Raw genomic sequence first — 15,027 nt, forward strand, 5'->3', positions numbered from 1 at the left:
ACTTGAAAAGGAAGTGATTATTTCCTGCGTGATCCAGAAATTAGGATCATTCTTTCCATTGAAAAAGAATGGATTACAGACAATGGAAAGTGCAATTCAGACCAAAGTAAGATTTCTCTCAGAAACAGAGTGGCATTTAGAAAGTTGAGATAAGATGCCACTCCTAGCACTTGGACTCCAGTGCCCATGTTTCTTTCTACACAGCGCCTTTGTTCAACACAGCCCAGAGGAGGCTCCTCACTTCTGGAAAAACAGCTGGAATAGTTGCTTAGTTTTGATTGAGCTGCTGTTTCCTTCAGCCTGTCTGTGTAGAATTGATTAAATTAGATGCCGGCTCAGATGCATACGTGCATTCATCCATTAATCCAAATTTTTCATCATTTGTAACTGATGCACGCTATCCAAAGGTGTGATGGTATGAATGCTTCCGATGAGACAGCTTGCTTTGACTGCACTGCCTGGAGCTGCAATTCAGCCAGTGACTAAAGGAGTCTACAGAGTTTCTCTGTTGCTATAGCTATGATGTCACGCACTGATCCTAACCCGTGGTTGGTTATTTTGTTTTTCAGATCCCTGCCTGTCTTGAGCACAAAGACCACGGAAGAGAGACTCTCACATCCTTTAGTGAGAAGAAAGGAATCAGCAGAGCATATTTAAACGGACTTGTGCCTGGTGGCCCTTTGCACACAAGCCTGCCTTTAAAGGAAGGGAGGAGAGAAACACAGTAGCATTTAATGAACTCTGTGAGATGAGGCACTGCTAACGCCAGATTCCAAAGATTCATCCACTATTCCTTGTGCTTAATGTATATGTTTCTACAAAGTCCGTTCAGAAGAGCCCAGAAAAGAATCCAAAACGGCTGCGGGGGAAAGACCACCCAACATGCCTACAGAGACACTACAGACAGGTAGCATGGTGAAACCTGTCAGTCCGGCTGTTACGTTCACATCGGCCGTTCCACTCCGCATCTTGAACAAAGGACCAGACTATTTCCGCAGGCAAGCAGAGCCTAATCCCAAAAGACTGAGTGCGGTGGAAAGATTAGAAGCTGATAAGGCAAAATATGTCAAGAGCCAAGAGGTCATCAATGCCAAACAGGAGCCTGTGAAACCAGCTGTGCTTGCGAAGCCACCTGTCTGCCCTGCTGCAAAGCGAGCCTTGGGCAGCCCTACCCTGAAAGTGTTTAACAACAGTGCAAAGACTGAGAGTGGTGTGCAAAGGGAGAACTTAAAACTTGAGATACTGAAAAACATTATTAATAGTTCTGAAGGCTCCAGCTCAGGTTCAGGTCACAAACACAGTGCCAGAAACTGGCCACCCCACAGGTCGGATTCCACGGAACTAAACCGACACTCGTTTGCAGAATCCCTAAAGGTTTACCCCACCCAAGGCCGCAGCAGCCCCCAGGAGAGCAACTCAAATGTTAGCAGAAGGCTGCTTGAACACTCAGCAGAGTCCTTCCTGCATGTTTCCCATAGCTCCTCGGACATTCGGAAAGTGAGTAGCGTGAAACCTTTAAAAGCAATACCTTGCAGTAGTTCAGCACCACCGCTGCCCCCCAAACCCAAGGTCGCTGCCATTGCCACAATGAAATCTCCCGAAATTGACACAGTAGAGTCCAGTTGTGGCGTCAGCCGGAGACCTTCCCTGCAACGGTCCAAATCAGACTTAAGTGACAGATACTTTCGTGTGGATGCAGATGTGGAGAGATTCTTTAACTACTGTGGCTTGGATCCCGAAGAGCTTGAAAACCTTGGGATGGAAAACTTTGCAAGGGCTAACTCCGATATAATATCCCTCAACTTTCGCAGTGCAAGCATGATCAGCTCAGACTGTGAACAGTCTCAGGACAGCAACAGCGACCTTAGAAATGACGACAGTGCCAATGACCGTGTGCCATATGGCATTTCTGCAATCGAGAGAAATGCCCGAATCATCAAGTGGTTGTATAGCATCAAGCAAGCAAGAGAGTCACAGAAAGTATCTCATGTGTGAGAGAAGGGGGGAGGCACACTCCCCGTAGTAAGATGAGGAAGGTCCATATCTTTGTCTGTGAATAGTCAGTTGTGAAGGGTTGTGAAGTCTACTTGAAGTTTCGTAAACTTCTCCAATCTCTTTGTGTTGCCTGTTGTGCAATGTTTTCAAGTTGCATGCCTGTCAACATGTGAACTGATCTGGCTTCCACTTGAACAATAACCGCAGAGCCTGGCTGAGCATACATGTTATCTGCCAAAAGTTTAAGACTAGAATCTAGTTAGGGCTTCATTCTCTAATCAGAACTGTTTACATGAAAATGGAATAATGACTTCTTCAATATTTATGTAGTTGTGTTTTTATAGCCCACCTTTATGTGTCTTAATTAAAATTTGTCAACCTTCATTACTGGCTTTTGAGTTGGGAATGTAATTTTTTTAAGTAATTATTTTTTTAAATAATGCCCACTTAGCCTACAAGTTAAAGAGTAAGAATGGGGGGGGAAAGTGGATTTCATCTCAAAAATGATGGCATTGGCCTAAGCAAAGTTGAAGAGATCTAAGTTTCTAGAGGAATAGAATGGGAAATAAAATACTTATCACTTTCTGCCTGAAATTTTCATGCAACATCCTGAAGCTGTAGTCTGGAGACACAAACTATTAAGCATTTCTTTTAAGTGAAATAATTTAGCCAAACCTTGAATTTGAGTCGGTATAGAAATACCTCTGGGTCTACGTAGCCTGATCCCAAGGAAAAATAGGAGGTGGTGGTGTGAGTGATATTTGATGTGAGGAAGCAGAGGGTTGGAGCGATGTTTTGTGGATCATTCAAAGATTCCCAGTCTTAAACTTTTGACAGGAATGACTGGACCCTAAAGCTGATACTAAATGCCTTGTTTTTCTCCCTTTTGAAAAATTATCAAATACATTCTTCCAAGTTTTCTTTTTTTTCTTTTTTTCTTTTTTTCTTTTCTTGAGGGGACGGGTGGGCTTGTGGGGTTAGACCTATTTGAAGAGTTCATGAAAAAAAAATGGAAACACACAGCCATATTAGCAGAAAGCCTCCTATTCAAAAGTAAAGATCTTCAGTAGCTGAACTATATCTGACAAGGCGTGATTCTGTTGTCTTGCATATGTTATATCTCAGGCTGTGAACATCTGTTACAGCTCTAGAAACTGTAGAAATACAACAGTATGTAGTTTCTCTTTTTCTTTTTCCTTCTTCTTATGGTTGTTAGTGCAACACATTGACCTGTTGCTTCTCACCCCCAAACCCCTTTCAAGACAATCGATGTCTTCCCAATGATTTCATGAACTGTCATTCAGCAGACAGTTGTGGTGTGGTAGCAAAAAAGTTGAAAGTACAGTGGCCTGCTTCATCATTATCATATTCATGCTTTGAAGTACATTGCATCCCTACCTTATATACTTCATCAGCTAATAAGAAACTTTTTTTTATGGTGTAAATGCTGTAAGACTTTGTACATACTTCAGTTGTTATGAAATCTTAAAAAAAAAAGTGTTATGCTAATAAATTGCTCCTGGTGCAGCCATTCTTGGTGGTGTTTTCTCTTTATCCTTTTTATCTCCCACCCCCATAGTATCTTTAGGAACCATAGTTATTGGAAGCAGTCTGGATTAAACTCTGCTGTGGTGAATTTCTACCCAATTCCCATTATTCTGAGCATCAGTGCTTTTAATTGTAGCTATAGCAACATTTTCCTGCCGATCTAGAAGAGTTTCACCCCAACTCCCAAAATAGCTTCTTACTTCTTTGCTTATTTCACACTTACCTGACAGGATTGGGTTTTTTCTTGTCTTGAGCCTCTATTTCTGACATCTCTTGCAAGTCTTTCACATGACTCCTCAGTAGTAAATATTTATATGTTTTTACAGAGAAGGCATTATTTCATTTTTATTTGAAGAAATCTAACACTGTTAACACTGAAATTATCTGCAGTTTTCACATTTCTGTTTTAGGAGATATTTCAGTTCCCTTAGGTGTTATTCTTTCTGCCATCATTGGACCCAATCACTCCTAAGTTGGAGGAAATAGGACGGTAGACATGGACATTTATTTGTTGCGTAGGTATTAAAAAAATATGGTGCTGTAAATACTTTGTTTACAAATGGAATCCTCCCCATCTCTATACCCTATGACTCACCAAAAGAAAAAAAAAGGAAACATGATCTGAGATTTATAGCTGGAAGAGACTTTAAAGGTTCTCTAGTCCTGAGAAAACTGAAGCCCAGAAAGGATATGACTTGCCCAAAGTGTCCAAGGCAGGATTTGAATCCTGTTCCTCTCACTGAAAATTGAGTGCTCCTTCTAGTGTAACAGTTTGATGAACATAATTGGAAAAGTAAATATTATGGTGTAGGCCCACTTGTAATTAGGCCCTATGAGGTTTTGTCTTTCAAATATACTTTTTCAGAAACCGACAAAGAAAATACAGGACTCCCGTATATCATTTCTCATAAACCCATGAGTCCTTTCACTCTCTACTCTTCTAAAAATAGGGAGAGGGGACTGTGAATCTAATATAGAGATCCTAACTTTTCTATAAGTTATTTTTTCTGTTGTGAGTCCTACTTGAATTTGAAATAGGACTGATAAAAGGACTTTTTAAAAATGTAGTTCATAACATTGTAGGAAGCTAGAAGGGTCCATATAGGCTGTCTAATCCAACCCCCATATTTTATAGATAAAGAAACAACTGGAATAATTTCTTTTTTTTTCTCTGTTGACCCAGAACAAGTTTTAGCCAACATTTTTTTTTTACTTTTTCAGAGAGGAACAGATCTCTCATGTAAGAACATTAATAATAACTGATGTCTCGCAAAGTGCTTTACTGACATTATCTTACTGAATCTTTTTGAAAAATGAGATACATACTACAGGTTGTATTATCCCCATTTTACCAATGAGGAAACTGAGGCTGAGAGAAGTTGAGTAAGTGTCTGAGGCAGAATTCAAACCCTTATATTCCTGACTGCAAGTCGATCTTCTTGCCCACACAAGATGCTGCCTCTTGGCAAGTAGTGCTTTGAGGCCATAAGTTATGTGTTTTGTAGTGGCTTTGTTCTCAGAAGTAAGTAGGTTGCACAGTGGATAGAGGGCTGGGCCTGGAGTCAGGAAGATTAATATACTGAGTTCAGATTAATATACTTTCTAGCTGGGCAACTTATTTAATCTGTCTGCCTTGGGTTCTTCATCTGTAAAATGGAGATAATAATGGCACCTGGCCCCTCATTGCTGTGAAGACCAAATGAGATATTTGTAATGCACTTAGCACAGTGCCTGGCACGTTGTAGGCACTTAATAAATGCTTATTTCCTCCCTCAAAAGCACAGGCAAGAGGTAGCTAGGTGGCACAGTGAATAGAGCACCAGCTCTCGAGTCAGGAGGACCTGAGTTCAAATCTGTCCTCAGACACATAACACTTACTAGCTGTGTGACTCTGGGCAAGCCACTTAACCCTGATTGCTTCAACAAACAAAAAAAAAAGCACAGGCAAGTTGTATTCAGAGCAAATCTCAGGAAGGCAATGGAAAGGAAACTTTGCATTGCCCTCTTTGTACAAATGGTGACGTTTTGGAGATGTTCATCCCAATTTCATTCTAGTTCTTGATGGGCTTTTGGTCATCTGTTCATGGAAGTATTATACATTAGGTATGCTCATCATTAAGTTCTCAGACTGATAAAGAACAATTTGGAAACCATTTTTGCAAACTGAACCATTAATAAACCCTAGGCAAACAAATTGAGTACAGTTGTGACTTTTTCAAGGCTTGAGTCAATTCAATTCAACAAACATTAAAATGCCTATTATATGCCAAGCATTGAGCTAGGAAACTGGGTTTAAAAAGAATAATGAGTAATAATCCCTATTTCTATGGACTTTTATTCTGCTTGAGGGAATTTATTAATTTCTAAAATTCCTTATAAATTAAAAAGCATGAATGGAAAATAGTAGTAATTATTAGTGATTTTTTTTTACCCTAAGTATTGTTGAGCCAAATCTGTAATTTCACTGGTTAGGGAACTCCCAATATGGATACTCCCTCTACGAATGCAGATCAACAATTGCTCTGTAACTTAACCTTAGAGAGCTGTCTGGAGTGAGATATGAAATGGCCTGACATGAAACGACTTGCCCATATTCACACAAATAGTTTGTGTCAGTGACTAGAGTTGAATCCAAGGCTTCTAGCCTCCAAGGTTATCCACTGTGCCACATTACCCCCCACTATCCTCTGTAAAATAGTCATATTAAAAATTCAGGACATATGTTTCCATTAGTTTATGGCAAGTGTGATGGTGTTGGCATGGCCCTATTGAGAATGACTAAATTCCCAACCACCAACAAACCCCAGTAAGAACCACTTACATCAACATCTGACAACCCAGTGCCTAATGGCATTTGCAACACAGAGAGAGAGCCTCCAAACATTTGGCATTTTTATTTTAATCTAGCAGGTCTTTGAGTAGTTTTTAAAGTTCTACCTGCTGCCTGTCATTTGAATTTTCCAAGCAAGGGTCAAATGCCATCTTGAATATCTACATGAACAATGGGTAGCAACCAATCAGAAACTAATCATTATTTCAGTTAATTTGCAGATAATAATCATCTTAGGAAATAATGGGGCACATGCTTGGAGCTGCTCTATCATGATCAATCCATCCCACTGAGTTCAAAGACATTAGGCAATTGAGTAGGCTGCAATTTAAAAGATGTATCTCATCTCATTGATCAAGGACATTTCAAGGATAATACTGTGAAGGCAAATATGTTTGGCAGGAATTCAAAAATCAGGGTGCATTTTGACAGTACAGCCAATCAGGATCATTTCATCACATTTTACCACAGTGTTTTTTTTTTTCCTTCCATAAAAGCATGTGTACTTGGTGGAAGTGTACTCATTCAGTAAGATACAAAGTGCTTAATGAAAACACAGGGGAGAGAGAACTGAGTCAGCTTTGTTTACTTACGGTCAGTCACCAAAAGAATGATGATCCCATGATTGCTTTGAAGGTAACAGACTATTTCCCTTTGAAATAAAAAGAAATTTGCATGCAATTATTAATTCAACAATACTTAGACTGCTACTAAATTTTGCTGCCTTATATTTTTCCTTATTTCATAGCTCACTGTAATAAGTATTGCCCAATATTAATTTGAAGTTAGACTGGAAGCTGATTGAGGTTCGTTAGTAAAAATATCTTCAAGTTTAAGAGTTCAATAGATCTTCAGGGGCTGTCTAGTTCAGCCCAGACATGAAGGAACTGCCCACTCTAATATATTTGGTAAGTGGTCATTTTCTGTTTGAAGCCATGGGAGGGGCAACCACCCCCCACTCCTCCATGCAATCCATTCCCCTCTTGAATAATTGAATTGTTAAGAAGTTTTTCCTGATATCAAACACAATATGCATCTTCTGCCCATTTTTCTATCCTCTGGGACCAAGCAAAACAAATCAAGTCTTTGCTCCAGCCCTCAGCAGACTTGAAGACAAGTAACATTCCCCTTCCCTCCTCACCCCACTCCTGAAATCTTGCCTCTAGGCTAACAATCCCCAGTTACTGCAAGTGATAAATGTCTTAGGTATGGTTGTGGACAGTAAACTGGGCCCAGAATTACAAAGGTATTAGGGGAGTGTCACTGCACTTTCATTGATTCTACTGCAAAATCCCTTTTTAACACCAATATCCCTAGTGATGGTATATGGCTTGGAATCATAGAACACTATGATCTCTGAAGCAGAAAACTTGCAAATGAGCAATAAAAATATAATAATAATGGCTAACATTTACATAGTGTTTTCTATGTGCCAGACACTGAAGTAAATGCTTTACGATTATTTCATTTAGTCTTCACAACAACCATTGGAGGTCGGTGCTATTATTATCCCTATTTGACAGATGAGGAAACTGTAGCAAACAGAGGTTAAATAACTTGCCCAGAGTCACACAGCAAGCAAGTTATCTGAGGCCAAATTTGAACTCAGATCTTCCTGCACTGTATCTACTGTGCCATCAGCTGCCTCATGGTGTTGTGAGTAGATACTACAGCGTATCACCAACAATGGCTTGTATGTGATAAATGTACAAGACAGCCGAGTCAAACCCAGTTCACTCTAGTGATCCCACTGTTCCTTCATAGTTTTCTTTCTGCCACAGTTGTTCAACTATGTGACACTAAACAAACCACTTTGAAGAAAAAGGCACCTCTCCAATATTCTCAGTTCACAAATGCTTGATTTGGGACATAGTGGGTTAAAGGGGTGCTTAAAGGGAGGATAAGTGAGGTATATCCTTGAACACTTGAAACTGCTCTTCCCCAATTTCTAGCATGAAGAACACTGGCCTAAATTTTTATGCCAAATTTCATTATAATATGGGGAGAAAGAAAATCTAATTCTGCCTACTGCCTACTGTATCTTATGAAAAATCAGACCAATGATTTAGTAATAATAACTAGTATTTATATGGCACTTTAAGGTTTTCAAAGTACTTCACGAATTTTATTTCATTTTATCCTCGCAATAACCTTGAGGGATAGATGCTATTTTTATCCCCATTTTACAGCAGGGGGAATTGAGGCAGACAGAGGTTAAGTGACTTTTCTAGGGTCACACAGCTAGTAAGTGTCTGAGGCTGGATTTGAACTCATCTTCTTAATTCCACTTCTAACTACTCATCTACTGCACTGCCTGCCTTTTCTACATCATTCCAGATGTCCTAAGCATTATGGGGAGGATGATAAAACTTGAGGGTATACTTTCTGCTCTTTTGACCTAGGAAAGAGGCCAAATGTGAATTTGCTTTTCAAATTACTGCCATAGTTGACTAATCATGTCAATGCTCTGTAGGATGGTAAAAGAGTATTTATATGGACCCTGGGCAGGAAGGGAGAGTGGGGAGGAAGGGGTACTATTTAATCAAAGCACTGTGTTCTTTACATGTCCAACAAAAAGTGAAATTTGATTGATAGCTGTAATTTTTTGAAATAGTCTAAGAATGTCTTAATTTACTCCAACAAGGATCAGGTTTTTCTAGTTTAATTAACAATGGGCCAGTACTATTATATTACTTCTCTGATCTATATCTTTTTTTCCTCCAACTAGTAGAACATGTAATTGAAGACATGTCATAATCCATAAAGGCATAATATAAAACTAGACCCTAAACTAAGGGAGAGGAGAATTAGAAAGGTTCAAATCTAAGGGTTTTCATGGTATAGAAAGCTTCTAGGATATTTAATATTTTTTTCTTTTTGTCTTTTTTTCCTCTAAATCATGGGTCTCCAAACATTTCTTTAGCTTGCCCTCATCCGTAAGAATTTGAGACTGTATCTCTAATATATGCATATTTGCTTGTTTATAAATGATATGCACTGACTACTGCAATAATAATTATGCATATTGTACAAAAAAACAGACTTTAAAAAAAACAAAACATGAGATGATGATGAAATAACATCCAATGTAATAGTCAATAGGGAGTCACTGAAGATTCTTAAGTAGGGAAGTGACATAATCAGACATGCACATCAGCAAAATCACTTTGGCAAGTGAAAGGATGGATTGAAAAAGGGAGAATTTTGAGGCATAAAAACTGAATAGGCTATTTATAATTTGGACAAGAGATGAAAAGATAAAAATTATAAGATTTGGCAACAAATTAGCCATGGGAGGAGGGGAGAGAATGATGTAGAATGAAAAGTCAAAGATGACACTAAAGTTTTGATCTTGAGTTAAGAGAAGGATGATGGTGCCTTCAACAATAACAGATAAGTTTGGAAGAGGAAAGATCTTCTAATGAAATCGGGGATGAAGATCACAACCCATCCATTCCTGCTTCTTCTGAATTTCTCACTCTGTTCCACATGAAAAGGGGTAGTGGGTAGATGGCACTTGCCTGAGACTAGTTGGTTTTCTGAGGTATAGAAGGGTATTCTCCCAGAGACACCTACTCTGCTCCCATAAATGTGCACAAAATGGTTAGATTATAATTGCCCTCTGCAGCCAATACCGAGATCAGAAGAGAGGAAGTTCGGAACTCATAAAGAGGAGGAAAAAGATAGAATAGGAGAGTATGATGGATATGTATAGGTATGATTGTGTTGGAAACAAACCCTACGATTGGCTGTTGTGGAAAGGATGAAAATGTGTCCTATCTTCCCATTCTTTCTGATTAATTGATCACACAATCCCTAGGATCAAGCCTTGGTCCCTTACTTTGGAGACTAAGACTCTATGTGATTAAGGTGACTGCTGATATATTAAGTCCTATCCCTCTTGCCTCCTCGTATTTCTTTGTAGGTAAAGATGTTAATAAAGTTTGTCTAGCAAGTAATTTCTTCTTTAAAATAAAAAGTATATACTTTAAACAAATCTAATATCACTAGTAAGAATTAAATATGGAATATCCCTACAAGATGGAGAGAAGGGGACTACATTAATTTTAAAATATGACATCATCTAATGCTTGCATTCATTCTCCAGGTCACTGAAAGCCATGCATTTGGGTTTGTCAGACTTGAAGCTCTTGGCTTTCCTTGATTAGACAATCCATTCCCTAAAAATGTCAGGTGAAAGTTAGATACCAATGAACACAGGACTAATAATAGGTGAATGGGAGGACAGTTACAAAACCAAGTAAGATGTGGATTTAGAGCTGTAGGGGATCTTATAGGTCATGTAATCCAACCTTCTCATTTTACAGATGAGGAAACTGACACCCAAAGAAGTTAATTTGATGTGCCCAAAGTCACACAGGGTATAAGTAGCATAGTTGGGATCTCAACGCAAGTCCCTTGGTTCTGAATCCAGCACACATTTCACTAAACTTTGTGACATGCCAAAAAAAAAATGGGATGGGACCAGAAGGAAGGCTAACATTGTTTTGTCTGAAATGATCTTCAGGTTGTTTTCCTCATCAGGAAAATACTACAAGCCAGGGCTTAGAACAGGACAGGTGCTAAGGACAAATAAACCAAGTTCTCCTGAACTGTTTCTCTCAGGAGACAAGAGTTCAGATAACAAGAACTAGAAACAAATGAATATGTGTATTTCCATTTAAAAAATTCTCACTGGGAAAGAAATGAAAATTTGCAAAATGGCTCATAATTAGAGCATCCTTTGACCAATTTTTGTAACATATGATGTGCCAGTTTGTTGAAGCTGTAAGCCAACTCTTTTCTCATGCCAGAAAAGCAAAGGAAGAATTAGCTAAATGATGACCCTCAGACTGTCCACAACGCTTTTTATTCTTAAGTCACAATGCTCCCCTGCTCTGACCTAGTGATTGTATGTGAAAATGGAAGTAAACTCATTTTCCAATCTCTCAGTATTTCATATGACAAGGGAAACTGGAGGTTGTTTTATCTTGGTTTTTTTAGCTAGCATTTATCTAGCTCTTGAGTTTGGAAAGTGCTTTGCAAATATTATTTCATTTTATCCTCACAACAACTCTGGGAGGAAGGTGTTAGTTTCCCCATTTTACAGATAAGGAAATTGAGGCTGAAAGAAGTTAAGTGATTTGGCCAGGATTAAACAGCTAGTAAATATGTGAAACAGGATTTCAAGTCAGGTCTTTCTGACTCCAAGTCCAATGCTCTATCCATGGTACCATCTATCTCCATTTTGTAGACTGGGATAATTGAGATATAAGAGAAGAGTCTCACTAGCCATTTGATGGAGTCAAGAATAAGAAGCAAGGCCGCATGCTTCCCTTTTGATAATTGGGTTGGATTGTGGGAAGCTGTGTGATAAAGTAGAGGCAGATGGGATTGATTAAGCTGGTAAGGCCTGATGGAGAATGCAACATCAACAGAGAAGTCATAGTTACGGAGGGAGTGGTCAGTCACATAGAAAGGGCATCAATCTTCTCAATCAACAAGTATTTATTAATTGCCTCCATTCCATGCACTGCATTAGGTGCTATGGATTCAAATCCCAAAGTGAGACAGTCCTTGCCTTCAAAGACCTTACATTCTGCTAAGGAGACAACATATTCTCAGATAAATCTAGGCTATATGAAAAAATATAGAGTTGAAAAAAGGTTACTAACCTGAGGAATTAGGAGAGTCTCCCAAATGAGATAGCATTTCAGTTAAGTCTTGAAGGGAGCCAGGGTTTCAAGAGAAAAGAGTGAGGAGAGCATTCCAGGCGTTTGAGATAGCCTCAGCATTCAGGATAGCCTCAGCAAAGATATGGAGGCAGGAGATAGAAGGTTGAGTATAGAAACAGCAAGCAAGCCAGTTTGGCTAAAGCATAGAGTGCATAGTCTGGAGCCAGATTACAAAGGATTTTAAATTCAGAACACATGAGTTTGTATTTTAACATCAAAATGATGGGGAATTACTGAAGTTTCTTGACCAAAGAATTATTGTGGTCAGATCTGTGTGGAAATCTGGTGAAATCAGACAGCAATGCAAAAGTCAGTCTGAATTGGTTGGCCAAATGTGAAGGAATAGCCAAGGAGGCATTACTTTGTTGGTGTCAAGAGATCTGGAACAAGTAGGAGGACACAGCAAAAGCAGTGATCTTGGAATGCATGAATAGATGTGAAGTTCAAGGATACAGGTAGGATTAAAAGTGCAAAAGTCCAGACTGGTCAGGAGGAGGGGTGGTGAGTGGAGGGGTAGGGGATTGATTCATCACAAACTCCTGGATAAGCCTAGGAATGGTGTTCTGAGTCTGACACAGGCAGACTACACAACAAGGGGCTAAGGATGATTATAGACAATCTTCAAGCTTACTTGCCTCCTGCTATGGTTTAGAGCATCCTTCTTGGTGTGGGAAGGGCTAGCCCATGTGTGCTGCTTCCCAGTGAGGCAGAACCCCACAAAGTCACAGGACTAGGGACTGCAGAGTAACCATTGGAGCCCTGTTTTCAGGATCTCCAGTTCTGAATACTTTTCATGAATTTAATGGACTTTATAATTACCAGCAAATTATACATATTCATCTACATAGAAGTCATCTTAACATTGTAACACCTAACATAGAATGATCATTAAGAATGAGGAAACACGTATTTTATCTGCGTGAATGAATAACAGCATCAAGTTTGAACATGTGTCTCTCTAATTGCCATACCTGTTCTCAGGCTTCACTGCTTGCCCAGAATTGAAGAGACTACAGGTTTAAGGCAACATCGTTCTCAAAAAATGGAATATTTCATCTCCCCTTGCTGTACTTTACCACTTGGTGAAGAATGAAAGCTTTTTGAGAACAGAGATTGTAGTGCCTAGCACAATGCGTTTCCTAGAGTAGGTGTTTGTAAAATATTTGTTGAATTGAATTAGGTACGATGAGGCAGGAGCATACTGGCAGTTGAAACACAGTCCATTTTCCTCTCTTGGATCTTATTGGGGTATAGGTCTAATAGTAGACCTATAATGGTTCAATGGCGACAACAACTTAGTAACTTTGGGGGCATAGCTTCAAATTGCTTTTCAGCATGACTCAACCAATTCATAGCTCCATGAATTCACAGTGCATCAATGTTACTGTTTTCCCATAGCACTTTTGGTAATAGCTAAGGACTGGAAACGAAGGAGGTGCCCATCAATTAGAGAATGGCTAGACAAACTATGGATATATGAATATAATGCAATACTATTGTGCTATAAGAAAAAATAAAGGGACCTGGGAAGGTATGTATGAACTGATGCAAAGTAAAGTGAGCAGACCAGGAGAAAATTCATACCATAACATTATAAAAACAAACAACTTCGAAACACTTGAGGATTCTGATCAAATCGATGACCAGTGAGGATTCCTGGTCAATGAGGAATGCTACCCATCTTGTAAGAGAGAAGAGATGAACTAAATAGGCAGAATGAGACACTTATTTTTAGGTATGACCAATGTGGAAATTTGTTTGCTTAACTACACATATTTGTTACAAAGGGTTTCTGTTTCTGTTTTTTTTTTTCCAGTGGGGGGCATAGAGGTGGGAAAAGAAAAAAATACTTGTTAATTGAAAAATAAATAAATTAAATTTTTAAAAATTAAGTTTAAAAAATTTAAGAAAAAATGGAAAGTCAGTATCTATGAGCACAATCTCCAAAAAAAGGTGAAAACATCTACCATTAAATGGTATTACTCTACTAAATATTACTCTACTAAATTGTTTACATAATTTGCCTTGATAACAAAGCAGTTCTGAAATGAGACTGTCTGTTTCAGCCTTACAATATGCATAGCACTGACTTCTTGACCACCACTATTCAATGTCTTAAACTCTGGGAATTTCATTAATCAGGAATGCACATGCATGAATGCACTATCACCCCCAAGTGAACAGTGTGACAGCAGCTAATAAATGGTAACACATGAAAATTCAACTAATAGGAGGAAGCACAGGAGGCATAACTTTTTGTGCTACTTCCTGAAATGCTTGGGTCAAGACATACTGTTTTTATAGGTGTGAATTAGTATGAGTCTTTCAGTTAGTTTCTAAGCTATTCTCCCCAAACACAGAACTTCCTAGTATCTCGGTGTGGTGGGGAAAACACAAGAATTAGAACTAGAAGACCCGAACTTTTGACTTCTTGTCATAACATTAGCTGTGTGATCATAGAATAAGTCACTTTAATGCTACTGAGTCTTAGTTTCTCCATCTGTAAAAGAAGTATAAATTATGTTCCTATCTAGAATCAATCCTACATAGACCTAGAATTAGAAGGTATCTTAGGGGTCATCTAGCCCACTCCCTCTCATTTTAGGACAACTAGATGGCACAGTGGATAGAGTGTTAGGCCTGGGGTCAGGAAGACCGGAGTTCAAATGTGGCCTCAGACACTTACTAACTGTGTGACCCTGGGCAAGTCACAAAGTCTGTTAGCCTCAATTTCCTCTTCCGTAAAATTCGAATAATAATAGCACTTCACCTCCCAGGGTTGTTGTGAGGATCAAATGAGATCATTGTAAAGTGCTTAGCATAGCCTGATGCATAATTAGAATAGGTCTGTATTTACATAGAGCTTGCCCAGAAATGAAGAGACTACAGGTGTAAGGCAACATAGTTCTCAAAAAATGG

The 15,027-nt window shown here is 38.9% G+C and overlaps 1 protein-coding gene across 3 annotated transcripts in view; it reads left to right on the forward strand.

Annotated features, from left to right (window-relative positions):
• Nucleotides 1-2,938, forward strand: part of LOC114054125 (protein FAM110B) — a 192,827-nt gene extending 189,889 nt beyond the window's left edge. For all 3 annotated transcript variants that reach the window (XM_027877263.1, XM_027877264.1, XM_027877265.1), the window contains exon 3: nt 570-2,938. In XM_027877263.1, the coding sequence (XP_027733064.1) occupies nt 883-1,995 (1,113 nt within the window). In that variant the 5' untranslated portion in view covers nt 570-882 and the 3' untranslated portion in view covers nt 1,996-2,938. The remainder of the gene's footprint in view (nt 1-569) is intronic.
• The last annotated feature ends 12,089 nt before the right edge of the window (nt 2,939-15,027 follow it).

Source organism: Vombatus ursinus, unplaced genomic scaffold (genome assembly GCF_900497805.2).
Source record: "Vombatus ursinus unplaced genomic scaffold, bare-nosed wombat genome assembly UNPS02014812.1, whole genome shotgun sequence".
NCBI lineage: Eukaryota > Metazoa > Chordata > Mammalia > Diprotodontia > Vombatidae > Vombatus > Vombatus ursinus.